The sequence below is a fragment of the Protopterus annectens genome, chromosome 8.part0, assembly GCF_019279795.1.
Source record: "Protopterus annectens isolate FY-2018-M chromosome 8.part0, PAN1.0, whole genome shotgun sequence".
Taxonomy (NCBI): domain Eukaryota; kingdom Metazoa; phylum Chordata; order Ceratodontiformes; family Protopteridae; genus Protopterus; species Protopterus annectens.
In genome coordinates, this window is record NC_056741.1 from 1,251,400,842 (window position 1) to 1,251,418,609 (window position 17,768).

Sequence of the window (17,768 nt, forward strand, 5' to 3'; positions counted from 1 at the left end):
TTGGCCAAGTCTTCCTCTGTGGACTTTCTTATTGATGGAAGGTTGAGAAGCAGAGTTCCCTTCATATTGCTGGCTCCCTGTTGACAAAACAGTACTGAATATAATGACTTGAATCTCGCACTTGTCTTTCTCCGTGCTCTGAATGGCAAAGAAGACTGCTTCTCTTTGGCCTGGTATACAACATGTAATCATCTTCAACGTTTCTTCATGAGAAGCATCTTGTTTAGCCGGTTCTTTCCTTCATTTGGATTTTTTCTTTGCATCTTTGTCAGGTCATCTGGTTACTTTCAGCCTTTTGTTCTTTGAGTTTTTGTACTTGTCTGGTGTCTGTACGTGCGTACACATGTATGTATATGTGCATACAAAACTCAAGTGTCCCGCTAATTTTAAACATCTCTGAATGCATTTCATTGTATTATGTTTAAAGTAACTGGAAGCCATAATCTGCACTAAAGTTGCAAATGGAACTTTTTTTTGCTGAATATCTGTGAAATTCTTCCCAACCAGAGCTTTTTTCTGGTACAGGTTTTTTTTTTTTTAATCCAAAAATTGGGAGAGTTGTAATTAACATATTGCTCACTAAGTTGCTGTCTCGAAGTCCTTTTTGTAATGCATTGAGATAAAATGGCAGACATGTCATCTTGGGGTTAGAGCTTTTTGGGAGTGGGTGTATTCACTGATGAATGATCTTTTTGCCACCTATTCATTTTAATAGTGGGATAACACGTGGCTTTGTAGTATGCATTTCTTTGTATGTAGTTTTTGAATATAGTATTACTGGTGTATACTGTTGAAACAAAAAACACTGTACCAGGCTCCAAGCTTCATCAGAATATTAGCCACTTTTAAACATATTCAAAAATTGTCAGCCAATAGTACCATCTCATGCATAATTAATTGAATAAATTCATTCCCCTGCATTATTTAAAGCCACAGTAAAATATATGCTGTAATAAACCCTTGTGTTAAAACAGTAGCAACCAAGATAAATGCACATATTCTAGCTACCATAATAAAATACATACGGTCATGAATACTTGTTTTAAAACCTTAAAGTTAATGCATATACTCTTTCCTTTTCTAAAGTTTAGCTGCCCTTAATTTAAGGGCACTAATACTAACATGATCATTCAGTCCCGTTTTTTTAGTTGAATCCAGCCTAGGCTGCCAGTATAGTTCTTTGTGTTCTAAAAGGGCTTCCCACAGTTAACCCCTTGTATCTGGATTCACTTGTTCTAGTACAGAGAACTTGAAAATACAATTCTTAGTCTTTCTTGTGTCTAAAGCATTTATATCTTTTCTTTTTTTTTTTTTTTTTTTTCTGGGAGATTTCATGCAAGTGTTCATATATTCTTTTCAATGGTCTTTCTGTCTTGCCTATATAACAGCTAAGGCATGTCTGACAGACATTGATGTACACAACCCCTTTGCTGTTGCAATTGAGATGCTTCTTAAATTTCATTTTTAACTTTCTGGATGGAAAACTAATACTTTCCTGCTCTAGAATGTTACTATATTGTTAACAAAAAACAACACTTATGTTCCCCCTTTCTTGTGGGGTCTACTTCAGTCACTACCATGGTTTTCCAGCATTTCCTTTAAATTCATCTCTCTCTTTATTAAATGTCAGTACTGATGGAATAATTTTGCTGGTTTCAGTATTTAATAACCAAAAGTTTCTAGTACTTCTAATGTTCTCAATTTCACTGGAATAAAGAGTGTGTGTCAGTTCATAATTCAGACCTTTATTTTCCATGTGATTACTTTGTGGTAATGTTTTCCCCAAAATTTGGTCATATTTTTCTTTCCTCCCTTGGTTTACGCCTTCCATCAATTGATTTAATCAAGTTCTTGGGGTACCCTCTCTCTGAGAAAAAAACCTTCACCTTCATTTCCTCTAAGAAAACCCGATCCTCGCTGCATATCCTTGATGCCCTAATTAATAAGAACAAAAAATAACCTTACAGATAATCTCCCAGCATTGGAGAGAGAAGCATTATCTGCACTGATGGGTATGAACGACATTAGAATCATGAAGCCCGACAAGGGTGGTGGAGCAGTAATATACTATACTAGAGAATATAATGAGGCTTTACACAGTATTTTTTACGAATCAGGAAATTATGAGAACATCTCTATTAACCAAATCAACATTGGGTACAAAAGAATAGATTTGGTTATAGAAGAATATTTGATTGATAACAGGATATGTAATGATACCTATTCATTTCTTAAGGTCGATTATCCAGTTCTGGCCAGGATGGTGGGTATACCAAAAATACATAAGTGTTTGAAGAATCCCCCATTTCGCCCCATAGTTTCAGGCTCTCGTTCTAAAACCTTTAACATAGGGAAACTCATAGACGGATGGCTCAAAAATGTTTATAAATCCATCCCTCATATCATGAAAGACTTCTGGAGATTTTTGGGTGATTTAACCAGAGACAAATGGCATTCAGATACAATTTATCTTACCATAGACGTCCAGGATTTATTTTCCAGCATACCTAAAGATGAGGGCCTGGAATTTTTTGCTAACAGATTAAGGAAACACTCAGGTCTCACATGGAATAAGATTTCTTTAATTTGTGATACGATGGGGCTTGTACTGGACCATAACTATGTAGCATTCCAGGGTGAATTTTTTAAACAGATTAAGGGTGTGGCCATGGGAGCAGCGTGTGCTCCCATTTTTGCAAATTTGGTCATGCTCGAATGGGAGTTAGAACATGTATTTAACAGCACATTTTTTTCTAACATCTCTTACTATGCAAGGTACCTGGATGATATTTTTATCTTGTGGAATGGTCCAGTGGAAAAAATTGAGGAATTTATGATATACATAAACAATACTACTAGCTTTTTAAAATTCACACATAGTTACAGTAACACTGAAATAGCATTTTTGGATGTATTAATTAGTCATGATGATGTGGGTTTTATTTCCAAGTTATACCGTAAGCCCACATTCTCGAATGACTACATACATTTCAGTAGTAGCCACCCTCCACATGTGTTCAGAAATATAGTGAAAGGACAATGTATTCGGGCAGCCAGGATGTCCTCCACAAGGACCATAATGGTGGCAGAACTTAACTATATTAGAGAGTTATTTTTAGATCGTGCCTATCCAAGGAAAATGGTTAATGAAGTTATCAAATATGTGGAAGGCGAATGGGGGCAAAGATATCCACCATTATTAGGATGTTATAGAATGAATGACAAAACAGAAGGACCAAATGAACTCCAGGGAAGAGTGTGCGTACTTACATATACACCTTACACACATTTGGTCAAAGAAATTTTAGAGAAACATTGGGCAATATTAGTCTCCATGGACAAAGAAAAAAGATGGGATAAATTACCTAAATGTGTATATAAAACGGCGCCCAATATTAAACGGCTGTTGGAGAGGGCTAGCCATAGAAAGGATGAAGTAGATACACATAAGGGAACTAGAAAATGTGGAAGGTGCAAACAATGCAAATACATTAACACAGTCAACACCATCAGGTTAGATGATATCAATCGAACGTTTATTAATGTAAAACCGGGAATTGCTGTTCAAAAGGGGTAGTGTATATAGCCAATTGCACACAGTGCAATGCCCACTATATCGGTAAAACGGAAAGACAATTGAAGAAGCGTGTATATGAACACCTATACCGGATACAGAAAAGTGATAGTAAGAATGCATTATATAGGCACATTATGGAGCAAGGGACAGAACATGGTTTTACATTTGCTATCATTGATCAGGTTTTCATTACACCACTTGGAGGGAATTGGAAAATGGAGTTGGCAGCAAGAGAAAGTAGATGGCAGATCCTGACAGATTCCACCCGTAAACCTGGTCTTAATGATTTTGTCAGTATAAAACCATTTTTAGCCTTATTATAAGTGAGTTTGTAAAGGTATAGGTTTGATACATCTACAGCACCTGACATTATGTATCTTGCATCAGGTATCTTGTATTTTGTGTATAATAAACAATCACTACGTATTAAGGGATGCGTAGATGTAGTTATGCACATTTACATAATGGGTTTTAGACAAGATGATGTGACTTTGTTATTAGTATATTTGATCACGTGCAACTAAACAATTCTGAAGATATGCATGTTGTGGATATGTATAAGGTGGTAGTGAAACATTTTGCTTTTATGTTAAGTAACTGTATATGATATTTTAATATCAACTTTTATTTTATGATTTTTATAATAGTTAGTATTTTAGTATATATATATATATATATATATATATATATATATATGCAATAGTTTGATAATTTTAGATGGATTTGTATATTAAATATAGTAGGGGGATCATTTTATTAAACATTATGTATATTATGAGATTTATGATAAATGGCAGGATGTATTAGAGTAGGTAATTTACAACCTATGTTATTTTGTATTAGTAGTCAATGTATGTGTTATCTATACATAGTAAAGGGTAAATTGTAGATATCCTTGATCAACTATTGTGACTAGTATGTCTTTAAAGTTTTTGGCGGCAACTAGAGCAATCATTCAATTAAGTTCAAAAAAGTAGAGTATTTAAGCAGTAGAATACTAGCAGTATGTTGTTCTGATGAAGACTGTGTACAACAGTTGAAAGCGCTAAACCCTGTCTTTTGTATCGTGTGGAGTTACAATAAACTAACATATTTCATCACCAGGACGAGCAGTGATTCTTCAGTGTCGGCGTTATTTGGTTGGTGTTCGTTCATTATTTATAGTACAGAGAACTTGAAAATACAATTCTTAGTCTTTCTTGTGTCTAAAGCATTTACATCTTTTCTTTTTTTTTTTTTTTTTCTGGGAGATTTCATGCAAGTGTTCATATATTCTTTTCAATGGTCTTTCTGTCTTGCCTATGTAACAGCTAAGGCATGTCTGACAGACATTGATGTACACAACCCCTTTGCTGTTGCAATTGAGATGCTTCTTAAATTTCATTTTTAACTTTCTGGATGGAAAACTAATACTTTCCTGCTCTAGAATGTTACTATATTGTTAACAAAAAACAACACTTATGTTCCCCCTTTCTTGTGGGGTCTACTTCAGTCACTACCATGGTTTTCCAGCATTTCCTTTAAATTCATCTCTCTCTTTATTAAATGTCAGTACTGATGGAATAATTTTGCTGGTTTCAGTATTTAATAACCAAATGTTTCCAGTACTTCCTAATGTTCTCAATTTCACTGGAATAAAGAGTGTGTGTCAGTTCATAATTCAGACCTTTATTTTCCATATGATTACTTTGTGGTAATGTTTTTCCCCAAAATTTGGTCATTTTTCTTTCCTCCCTTGGTTTACGTCTTTCATCAATTGATTTAATCAAGTTCTTGGGGTACCCTCTCTCTGAGAAAAACCCCTTCACCTTCATTTCCTCTAAGAAAACCCGATCCTCGCTGCATATCCTTAATGCCCTAATTAATTGCTCCTTAGTAATATTGTTCTTTTGATTGTAGGGGTGCTCACTCTCGAAGTGTAAATAGGAATTCAAGTGCGTGGGTGTTGAAAATCTTGGAATAGAATTTCTTCTCTTCTCTAACCTTATATATGGTGACATCTAAGTAATTAATGAATTCTTGTGAAGTGTGCCAAGTAAATTTCAAAAAGAAAGTTTTAGTCCCAATACATTACAAAAATTTTAACTGGGTTTCTGTCCCGTTCCAGAAGATAAAAATGACGTCTAAAAATCTGGTGTATAAGGAAATATAATTATTCCAAGGGGTTTCAAAAATGAACTTCCTCTCCCTATAATATAAAACCAGGTTTGCATATGGGGGGGGGGGGCACATGGGGTCCCCCATATCAGCACCTTTCTCTTGTTTGTAATGTTCCCTACTGAAGTATGTCAGTGGAGCTCATACTTCAGATAGCTACTTAATGAAGTTTTAATCCTAGTCATTTTTCTGTTTGACTGTGTGGAGGATTTTGAGCAATTCAGATTGTGGTTAAGTTTTGGGCTTTTGCATAAAGGAGTATTAATATGCAGTTTGCTCTTTCCTTTTTTTTTCTAAAGATCCGTCGTCCAGCTCTTATCTCTTAATATAGTCAATACAGTACAGCTGGTATAGATGTTGATTTTCATTTTTTAATAACTGCTTTTTTGGTAGCCAACAGAATTAAATGCAATAAGGCCTTACTATGTCTGGGTAATTCAGATCCTGTGTACCATCTCAAAATCTTTTCTTTACATACAGCCATTTGCTCACCAAATGTTTTTGACAGAGTACGCTCTAGGTAATTTTTTGAAATCTGCCAAGTCATTACACTTTAACTTGTTCCCAGTTAACCGTTTCTTCTCCATCACCTCCCCAACATTTGCTGTCTACTTGTAGAAAAGTTCTTTGCATAGGTTCTTTTATAGCCCAAGTACACTTCGGGCATTTCCAAACATTCTAAACCTTCTAGACTTGGTTGGATTTTTTGGAGCTAGGCGTATGTCTTCCCATCGTTTTCTTGCAAATTGCTTTTCCAGCCTTTTCTAACCTCCTATGATTGGTTCTTGTAGTTCATGTGCAATATTTTGTATGCCCTACTAATTGTCCCTTTATTCCTTCTTTTAACAGCTGCTTCTGTTCTGGATTTCAACTAAAAATTCTGCCAGAGCATCTCCTTCACTTAACCTCCTCCATTACTTTCTCTTTGCCTGTACTTTGAGGTCAAGCCCTGGTAGGGAAGGCAATCTCTAGCCTGCAGTCCCAAATGTATTATTGGCCTCATCCCACTCTCTTCCTTTCCTGCTTGCTCCCAATGTCTTGGTTCTTTTGCCGGGTTTTTCCAGTAAATTTCAGCCACCTCTTGCCTATTTTCTGTACCCCTGCTTGTAATCATCCTCCTTGGCAAAAACTCCTTTCTTCATTCTCTTATTGGCTAAGCTCTTAGAATACTTTATAAATATAAGGTGGTTTTCCTTAAGGGTCTACATCCAAAATCTCACTTGTCTCTATTTCTTGAACTTCCCCCTTGCTTCATCATCATCATCCCTTTCCATTTTCAGTTATAACTTTCTTGTGTTATGTCCTATGAGCCTTACCTGTGTAGCTCTAAAATATCCCTTCAAATCGCGTAAACCTAAACCATCTTGTTCTATTGGAATAATCAGCTTATCCCAGTTGGCACTTGCTCTCTCTCTACCTCCAGGATAAATTCCTTCAATCCTGTATTATTGTCCACAACTTCTCTGGATGATAAAAGTATGCCTGACCCACGTATAAAACTAAAGGTACTGAAAACATTTGCCCTACTTTTCCATAAGTAAAGGTTTGTGTTGTCTCTTCCCACATTCCTTAGCTGTCATAAGGGATGTCTTTAATCTGTATTCCTAAATGCTTCATCTTATGTCCAAGTAAATATGGGTATTCCTGAACCAGTTTGTGTGTACATAATTTACAGCCTTTGTTTTATTATTATTATTAATTTTATATTCTGAAAAAAATTTTCTGTGTTCAGCACCACAGATGTCCTTTTTCTGGATTTATGTACAGAATGTCATTGCAAATAAAGACAACGTTTCTTGATTGCCATGCCAGTTATATCTGTGTATTTGAGTCCCTTACTTTCTTTGTTAGTGGCTCTAAATGCAAGGCAAATAAAGGGGGGGGGAAGGACACCCCTGCCTGGTTCCTCTGTACAAACACTGCTTATATGAGAGTAACTGCCCTGCTTTAATTTTTGCAGCTGATCCTTTATATATCCTTCTAATTAACCTTCTAATTAACCTTATTTTATCAGTGAAGGTTTACTGTCAAATGGTTTCTCTGCATCAAGACCCGCCAACAGCAGAGGTGTGTTCTTACATTCTGCTTCCACCTGGTCCATCATTGTCCTATTAATGTTGTCAAATGTTTGCCTGCCCTCCACAAAGCCACACTGATGCATATCTGTCAGTTTTGGCCAGACGTTCGCCTTCCTTTTAGCTAGTATTGATTTAAACCTGTGTAATTGTGGTTTAAAATCGAAATGTGTCTGTATGAAGTTGGGTCTGAAGGGTGTTTTGTCAGCTTTGGTAATACAGCAACCACAGCTTTCTTCCTAGATGTTTGTGCTTCATGTTCTTTTAAAATGCTGTTCTACAAAATCTTCCAGATGTTTATTAATTTCTTCCCTCCTAGCCTTCAGATTTCCACAGGCATACCATCTGTTATCATGCGTCATTCTTTTTGACATCACCTCCTATGTTTGTTTTAGTTGTTGAGTCTCCTCTACCCCTATCCTTGGCGTAATTGTCTTCCATAATTTTTCCATTTGTACTCTTTCTTGGTTTCCATATTTAACTGCTTTATACAAATTTTCATAAAATTTTCAGAATATCTCTAAAATCTCTATAGGATTACTGGCCATTTGTTATAGGTTCCTTAAATTTGGTGGCAACCCTTTCAGTGTTCTGTTGTCTAAGTCACTGTGCTAAAAGGTTTTGTACACTGAAGTTATAAAATAGTTGTTTAACTGTAGGTTTTCCTAAAGTGGTGCATATTATCCATGCACTCCATTATTTCTTCAGCACTCTGCATTTTCTTTTTCTCTGTGAGAGTCCCCTTATTCTGCAGTACTGTAACTTTTGTCAGCCCCTCAGAAATATCTTCAGAAGGTAATACTCAGTCTTTCTTAGCTCTCCCACCTACATGTTAAAACAAATGGTGCATTAAGGAATGGGTAGTGGAAATTATTTGAACATGCCAGTTATTTATTTATTTTTTTAATTTAGTTGATTGTCGTGTATTTTTGTTTGTTTTTATTGGTGCATGATCAAAAGTAGCTGTTGGATGTGTGTTTGAAGATTTCAGTTAATTGTACATATTCCTGTGAAGGGGTGGCCATGGTGGTGCAGCGGTTATTGTTGCCGCCTCAGCAAGAGGTTCTTTGGTTCGATTCTTGGCTGGGGTGCCTTCTGTGCGGAGTCTGCATGTCCTCCCTGTGGTCGCGTGGGTTTCCTCCCACATCCCAAAGACATGCAGTAGGTGGATTGGACACTCTAAATTGGCCCTAGGTGTGAGTGTGTGTGTGCCTTCTGTGGAAGGTTGGGTGCTGGGCTGGCAACTTGACACCGTCAAACACCACTGCCAATCATGAGCGGACAGATGATCCTCTGTGGTGACCTCTAACCGGGAAAGCCGAAAGAAGTACATATTCCTGTGAGATATCATTTCTATCTAGTCCAGTCCAGTTATTGTACTTTGGGAATATGTATGTTCTATCAGAGTTGCTACTACTGAGTTCACTTTATCCATATCAGACATTTTCATTAATTTCTTTAGAAGTCTACCCTGTCTTCTGTTGTCCCTTGTGGGTTCCCTTCATACATTCCCACTATTGCAAATCATATTTCAGTCATCAGTCACCACCCATAAATATATTCCCTGTTGAAAGCCCCCCCCCCAAGTTTTCTTAAGATCCAAAATAGAGTTTTTGGTGGAATGCAAGTATGTGCTATTGTGATGCTCCTCCTTGCCAGTAGCCCCTTACAGCCAGAAATGTACCAGTTTTGCCCCCCCCCCCACACACACACACACACATTTGTCACTGTTGGAGCCGCTGTAGTAATTACCTTTTCCTCTGTCCCTGAAATTTTGCTGAAAATGTCTTCTGAAATTTTTGTAAACTTCGCATACTCATTTCTTTCCAAATGTGTTTCCTGCAACATTACTATTTGCACTCTGCATTGCTGAAAATAATTTGGTACTCTTCCATTAATATATCTTTAAGACTATTCACATTCCAGGATCAGGTGGACAGCATAACCATCATGATTAAAAGGTATTCTTTCCATCTGTTGTACATGACAATTTTTTGTGTATATTTCTAGGTTGTGTTACATGCATACATTAATGTTTGGCTGGCATGTCTTTTTACAGGTGTTTATATGCATTTGAACATGTCATATTTTTCGATACTTTGTTTTAATTAAGAGTTTCTCTTGGTAATTCATCCATGTGACTTTTCAGACAGTAACATGTCAGTGTGAGTAAACTTTATTTGGGTTCTTCAGAGTAAAAAAAAAAAAAACTCTTCTCTAAATGCTCAGAAATAATTATTTGCCAGTTTACTAAGGATCTTTGTGCCAGCCGTTATATTTTACATTTTGACCACTTGTATTTTCTGTTCACATACTGCACTAAAGTATTTTTGTGTCAGCAAGCTTGCATTTATTTTTCTGACAAGCTAATAACATTTCATGTCTTCTTTTTGTGCTAGATTTGTAAAGTTTCATGTGCGTCTGCTGTAAACCTTCAAACACACTTCATTGGATTCAGGCACAAAATGGTAAGTTGTGTGTGTTTTTTGTACTCTGGTTACATTTTTTGATTATTTTGTTACCCAAGAATATTGTGCATTGAAGCATTGTTTTTTTACTTAGCCTAGTATGAACCTATGAACCTATCTGCCCTGGGGCATTTATAACCTAGCCAGAGTGTGTTTGGCTTTTGCCACCCATTTTAAATGAATTTTGCTCTGAACTTTTTCGAGGTTAGTATATTGTGCCTCTGTCTAACAGTGACACAGAAGGGATACCTGGGGTAAACCTACGATCTCCCATCCACTCATCAGGATTCCTCTTGAAGAGAGTCTATGAGGGACTCTGCCTAACCTGGACTGAGATTTTATTCCAGAGTGAAGGGAGCCTCTGGGTTATGAATCTGTCCTTCCAGCATGTCCTATTTATTTCAGTGCTGAGGTTCAAGTCTCTCGAGCGTGGAGTTGGCCAGCATATGGCATCTGTTTGAGCCCTTTGATCCTCGTGGTGAGGTACTTTTGGGGTCTTTCCAGTTGCTGCAGGTGTCTGGTAAGGTACATTCCAAAAGGGGCATTGTACTCAATTATGGGCCTGATGAGGGATGAGTAAAGAGGCACGATGACCTCCCCTGATCTAGATGTGAATCTCTTCATGATTAGGTGGGGTATATAAAATGTTTTTCTAACCACTTTGGCCACGTGGTTGTCAAATGAGAGATTGCCATCAACTTGGGTCCCCAGGTCCCTAATTACTTCTTCCGTACTTAATGGATTACCACCTATGTGGTAACTTGTGGGCGCTTTGTTTTTTTTCCAAAGGGGATAACTATACACTTTTTGGTGTTTAGCTTGAGGCCATGGCTCTGGCACCAGTTGTCTGTTTCTATGAGGCCCTTTTGGAGGATGCTTGTGTCGGCTGGAGAGTCGATTATGGAGCCCAGTTTGCAGTCATCTACGAACTTTGTCAGCCACAGTCCTTCCGTGTTGGCCTGTATCTCCGAGAAATATATACCGAACAAGAGAAGTCCCAGGACTGAGCCTTGTGGGACACCACTTGTAACTGGTTTCGAGTCTGACATGGCTCCAGCAATTCTAACCATGTGGGTTCTGTCCTTGACCCAGTTTGCAACCCATCTAGTGACATAGGGGTTTATATTTAAGCTGGTGAGCTTATCTATAATGCCCGAGTGGGGTATTGTATCGAAGGCTTTTGCAAGGTCCAGGTAGGCTGTGCGGACCACCTTCCCCTCGTCAATGGCCTTGGTGACTGTTTCAAAGAAATCGACCAGGTTTAAGAGGCATGATCTGCCCTTAAAGCCGAACTTGGTAGGATCCAGTGTCTGTAGGATCCCAATATCATTATTTATGAGGTCCATGATTATCCTTTCGATAGCTTTGCAGACAAGCTAGTCAAGCTTATGGGGTGATAGTTTCCAGGATCCGTTGAGGCACCACCTTTGTGGAGAGGGACCACTGTTGCTGTACGCCACTCTTTGGGTACATATCCTGTAGTAAGGCTGAGATTGAACAGTAGTTTTATGTTTGGGTTTAGTTCTTCTTGGAGTTCTTGTAGGACGCAACCCGGGACACCGTCTGGTCCCATTGATGCTGTGTTTTTTGCTTTGGAGAGGGCGGCTCTTACCTGAGCATCTGAGATGTCAGGAGGTCAGCACTCTGCTGGGATAGATATTTGCCCTTTTGTTGGGGAATGGGGGGGGGGGGTTTGCGCTGAACCTGTCAGCTAGGATGTTGACAATGTCTGTGGGCTCAGTGTATTTTTTGTCATTTTGGACTAATTGTGAGCATATCTGGGAATTCCCACCCAAGTTCCTAACATAACTAAAGAAAGCCTTGTGATTATCCTTAGTGTCTTGTGCAATTTTTCTCTCTAAGCTTTCTTTAGACGATTTTATGAGTGCCCGTAGTTTTTTGCTAATACTGATCAGAGATGCCTTCCCTTTTTGGGATTTTGCTCTGTCATGTAGTAGCTTCCTCCTTCTATTGTTTAGTTTGTTTGTTTATGGCTGGGGTCCACCAGACAGGGCACCTAACTTTGGAGTATTGGGTCTTGGTTTTATTTGAGATTGCATGATCCATGCATTCCTGAAGATGTTCATAGAATGTGTTTTATAAAAGGATTCTGTGGTTTGGGCCGTATTTTCCACAGGCCCGGGGCTTTGAAGGATTCCACCTTGGTTTTGAGGAGTGTGAAATTTGCTTTAGAGAAGTTTTTCACTATAGTTTTCTGGGCAGGGGCTGGGGTCGGGATGTGAATATCTAGTGAGATTAGTTTATGGTCTGATCTTACCAGTGAGGGATAAACTTCTGGTCTGGAGCAGAGTCCCTATGTTGGTGATCATGTCCAATATGTTTTCCCCTCTTGTGGGAGTGGCAACAAGTTGTTCCATAGCATTTGAGTTTATAAATTCTAGGAATCTTTGGGCTAGGGTGTTGGAGCTAGAGTAATGCTCCCAGTCTGTTAGGGTAGTTGAATTCGCCCACTATAACGGTGTTTGGAGAGACCTTCATATTTTCCAGTGTTCTCAGGAAGGCCGAGTGGGGTTTCTGGGTTTGGGAGGGTGGTCTGTAGCAGGCTATAAACTGGAAGGCAGTTTTACCCACTGTTAGTTGCACATGGATAGTTTCTGATGCCTTGTGCTGTGCCACCAAGCTGGAGGTGTGGGTATTTTTGATGAATATTGATACTCCCCCCTCCTTTTGTGGTTCGGTCCAAGTTTTGGGGCCGAAAAACATGGTATGACGTATAACCTGGTAGTGCTGGGGTGCTCTTGGGAGCCTTAAACCAGGTTTCTGTTACTGCACAGATATCTATGTTCTCCATGCTAAGGAGAGTTTCGAGTGCGTACATCTTGAGGTTTAGACTTCTGGCGTTGAGTAGCATTACTCTTAGTTTCTTATCCCTTGTGATACCTATGGAGGTGGGTTTGTCTTTTGAGCCTTGCCTAAAAAAGGCACCATGGGGGTGGCAAGAGCCTTTGCCAGTATCAGAAAGCCCAGGGGTGACAAGTGCAAGCCGTCCCTAGCGAAGCATCGTGGCTTGCTGAGCATGTTATCCCAGGCAGGCAGGTGTTGGATCCCCTTTGACACCAGTACTTAAGCCAGTTGTTGAAATTGATAATCTTGTCTTCATATTGTGGCATCATTCTTGGTGAGGATAAGATGCTACTCAAGGTCAGGGTCATACTGGCCTGAGCTACATGCTCAGAGAGCTCCTCTGTCTCTCCATGTAGTCCAGGGAGGTACGTCTCCGGTCATTCACACCAGCATGGACAATGACAGAGTCATATTTGTACTTGCCTTGGCGTGACCTGAGTGCCTGTGTTATGTGGCAGATCCTAGTGCCCGACAGGCAGCTCACCGTGACCTTCTCCTTGTTCATCCTGGTGAGCAGGACGTCAGTGTGCTTGACAGTAGTCACCTATTAAAAGTGTATCAGGTGTGTTTAGCCTTAAGGGCTGTGACTGTTCGGCACACTGGCTTTGTGAGCTGTGTGTTGCACATGTTTTGTTTTGGGGTAGCGGTTGCTTGGGTGTCTGCTTTGGAGGTCTCTGCTGCTTAGGCAGATTTTTATTTAGAGCCTCCAAGTATGTTTTTGTGTTTGGTTTGCTGTCGTGGTAGGTCTATGTGAGACTGGAATTGTAGTGAGTGTGGTTTCCTTCTCCTGACAGGTTTCCGCCAGTACTGAGTTGAGAGAGCTTGGCCTCCAGTTTGGCTATATGGTTGCATCTCTCACGTGTTGGAATTTGTTGGGAGGAGGAGTGGGTTGTCTGTGTACATGAGGCAGTTTGTAACATTGCCTCAAGATTCCCAGATTCACCAGCTGGACCGGAGAGGAGATTGACAACTGACCTTTGGACATGCTAGAATAGTATTGGGAATTCCTTTATAATTGAAAAAAAAGGGCCAATGGGGAATAAAGTACTCAAGGGGAGTCTGTGAGGGTGTAGTGCTTTTAATTTTTTAGTGCTGACTTGTATAATTGCTTTACTGAGCAAGTGCCAGGCTTTAGAGTGGGAATAGGTTGTTTATTATGAGAACTAGATCAGTTCAGTTCTAAGTGAAAAAGTGAAGAGCAGACTTTGTGGAGCCGAGAATGGTTTAAACACAATTAAGCAACTATGCGTAAAGCCGCGCCAAAGCGGGTTTTATACAGGGGGGGCTTGAAAGAGCTAGAAATTGGCCCAAAACTGCCAATAGACTATCAGATTCTTGTGCTGGGAACACTCCCCCAGGGATAGATAGGCTGCTCCAAGCTCCCCACTGCTACTGGTGAACAAAGAAGCCTCCCTTTATCCAAGAAAGGAAATGGGCAACACAGGAACTTTCCAAAAGTCCAGAATACAGCAAAGCCTGTATTTGGACTACTCTAGGTCAGGAAAGATGGGAAATGAGGATAATTTTTTTTCTTTCTTTTTTGCAACAAACGGCAGAAAAATGCAATAAATATGTAACACAGGCTAGCGCACTTTTGTGTGTAGCCTCAACAGGTAAATGCAACAAACAGGACAAACTTTAAATTACAAGTGCTAAAGCTGGCTTTAAAGCAGGGGGTTAGAAAGAGAGAGGAAATGGCTCAAAACGGCCAATAAGCTACAGGTCACTGGTCTGGAACCACTCCTCAAGGGACAGATAGGCTGCTCAGAGCTCCCCACTCTCACTGGTGAACAAAGAAGCTTCCTCCTATCCAAATAAGGATATGGGCAACACAGGAACTATGACACAGCCCAGAGATCAGCAATACCTGAAGACTGGACTATTCTAGTTCAGTAAAGGCAGGAAACGAGGAATTATTATTCTTTTTTATTTATTTAGATCAGCAATACCTGAAGACTGGACTATTCTAGTTCAGTAAAGGCGAAGGAATTATTAGATATATAGATATATAGATATATATTTACAAAGTAGCAGAAATTAGGTACAGAAGCCCAGTAAATGCTTTAATTCGGCTAGCACACTTGTGTGTAGCCTACCAGTTAAACTAAGCAAAAACAAACTTTAAAAGTGCAAGACAGGAATGCAACAAAACAACTTTGCAGAGCTTATTTAGTTAAAGAAACAGAAGTCTGTATATACAGAAAAGCAGCTAAAACACGCAAACACTTCAGATGCAGTGCAACCTAGAGAACTTCAGTTGTAGCAATATTAAGGCAATGAGCTAATGACACTAGACTGGGAGGAGTGTCACAGATCAGATTTATAGTAGGGGCGGGCAACTGCAAAGCCACCAAGTATAAGAGCAAGACACCAACTGGGAGGGAGGGTGATGACAGTGGCCTACAGACAGTAGCACTAGAGAAAGCACAAACGGATAAAGATTTGTAAAGTTACAGAATGTTTTTAACTGCAGACAAATCAGTTACTTGTGCAGATTAGTTAATAGCAATAAAATACACTCTTAAGACTAAAAAGCAGGCAATAAAAGTGTTGTATATTAATTGTTAATAACAATAATCTGTATAAATCGAAAAAAAACAGGATGCCTGTATATCTCGTCTAACAGCTGCAGTCAACAACTCTTATCCACTCTGCTCAGTGTAGAACTTTGGTTAGTTAAGTGATTTGTGTGCATTTCTATTGCTAACTACTAAGGGGGTATAACACTACAATGTTTTTCAGGTTGCATGTTTGATGGGGTTCTGAATGTAAATTAATGTTGCAGTAAGGGCCAGTGGGTACTGTTAAAAAGTTGATTTGTACAGATGTTGAAAATTTTTTTTTTTTTTTTTTTTTTTTTTTTTTGAAGTGTTCTGTCTTGGTGGTCATTGCTTTTTTGGTGGGTCTTCATCAGAAGACTTGGGTGGGTCCCTTGTGTCTTTTCTCTTACTGTTTTGACAGGAAGCAGTGGGTAAAGTCTGATGCTTTGCCAAGGGAAGTGGAGCATTCAACTTTAAGAGTTAAATGAAGTAGGCAGAGAGGCTCGCTGCATTTTTGCAAGAGGATTTCACTTCTGTTAGTTGCTGATGTGCTCTGGTTGAGAGTGCATCTCTGAAGTGTGAAGGGAATGAGCCACCATGGTTTCAGTGTGAGTACAGTCTTTCCCTAGTTTGTGGAGAGAAGTTGAACAGATGAAGTTCATTTAATATTGAATAAATGCACTTAGCTTGCAAACGGTTGTCAGTGTGTATGATTTCAGGTTTATTTAAATTGTCATTCTTTTATAGTTACTTGTATAATAACCATGTAGTTCCAACAATTGCTGTTTTGGTGTTTTCTGGTTGAAATTTGTAAGGCTTTTTTCCATTTATTTGCTTTTTATTAAAACTTGTTAGGTCATGCTAAGGGCCTTAATCTAGTCATTCCCCTAAGCAAGAATAAATTGACGAGGGTGGTGGTATTTGATTATTCCAATTGTGCTCTGATGCGAGTAGAGAAATCCTAGTGCCAGTTGTTACTAGGGGGAAAAATAAACACATCTTTTTCTCCTTGCATTTGCTGTTAGTGTCTGGAGACGGTTCTTGTCTTTCCAGGGCTTTCCTGTTATATGTTCCACTAGGTGTTCCTCCAGGCGAATCTCTTATCTGTATGTCTTCTGGTAAAAGCTGCAGTAGGGAGAGTTTGTCCTAGTAAACAGGCTGAAGAGTGGAATACAGTACTGCAATCCTTGTTTAATACATTTATGGCAGATGAGCGGTACTTGATAGACTGTGTTTACATAGAGGTCAGCTGGGTGTTACTGTTTTAAATGGTGGTGTGTTATCATTTCCCATACGTATTAGAAGTAGAGGAAGGGATCGTTTTAAATCTGTTAATTTTATGACATCGTGGAAGGATAGGTGTGCTTGTGGGTGTGTAACAAAATCATCTGTACAGCTGCATATTTTCATATTTCATGCATTCTTCAAAGAAAATCAATTAGTTACAAAACCCAGCAATTAAAGTAAAAAGAAAATCTGGTTAAAAATGTTCAAGCTGAAACAATCAGGTTAAACACGTTGAAGTTAGGAAATTTTTCATCAAATTAAATCGGTGTTTCCATGTTCCACCAGAATCCTTTGGGATTATGGTTCTGATGGAACTTGGAAACACTGCTTTAATTTATTTGAAATTGGTTTTGATTTTTTTCAACATGATTGTTTAACCTGATTTTTTTAATATAAATTGAGGTTTGTAAATTTCATTGCTTTACTTTTAAGAATGCATGAAATATGAAAAATATATGGAACTGTATCATTTTAACCACACTCGCAAGCACACCAAGTCTGTCCCACCATGACATCATAACATTAACAGTAGGGGTTTAGCCAACCTCTTCCCTCACCGTTTCTCAATGTGAATGTCAGAAGTATTGTGAATAAAGTACATGATGTGCATGCTTTACTTTTCCTCTAATCCTGACGTTACCTTATTAACCGAAATGTGGTTAAAACCCAACCTTTGCAGTAATGAAATTGTAGCCCCAGGATACAATGTAGTACGCAAGGATAGGTCAAACAAAAAAAGGGGGTGTTGCAGTTGTGTTTTAAAGAAATCCTAGCACTAGACTATCTGGAAAGTAACAGC

The 17,768-nt window shown here is 38.8% G+C and overlaps 1 protein-coding gene across 1 annotated transcript in view; it reads left to right on the forward strand.

Moving 5' to 3' along the window:
• LOC122808456 overlaps positions 1-17,768 on the forward strand; it is a 447,437-nt gene that overhangs the window by 14,068 nt on the left and 415,601 nt on the right. Inside the window, exon 3 of the mRNA XM_044079416.1 lies at positions 10,209-10,277. Within this exon, the coding sequence (XP_043935351.1) occupies positions 10,209-10,277 (69 nt within the window). The remainder of the gene's footprint in view (positions 1-10,208; positions 10,278-17,768) is intronic.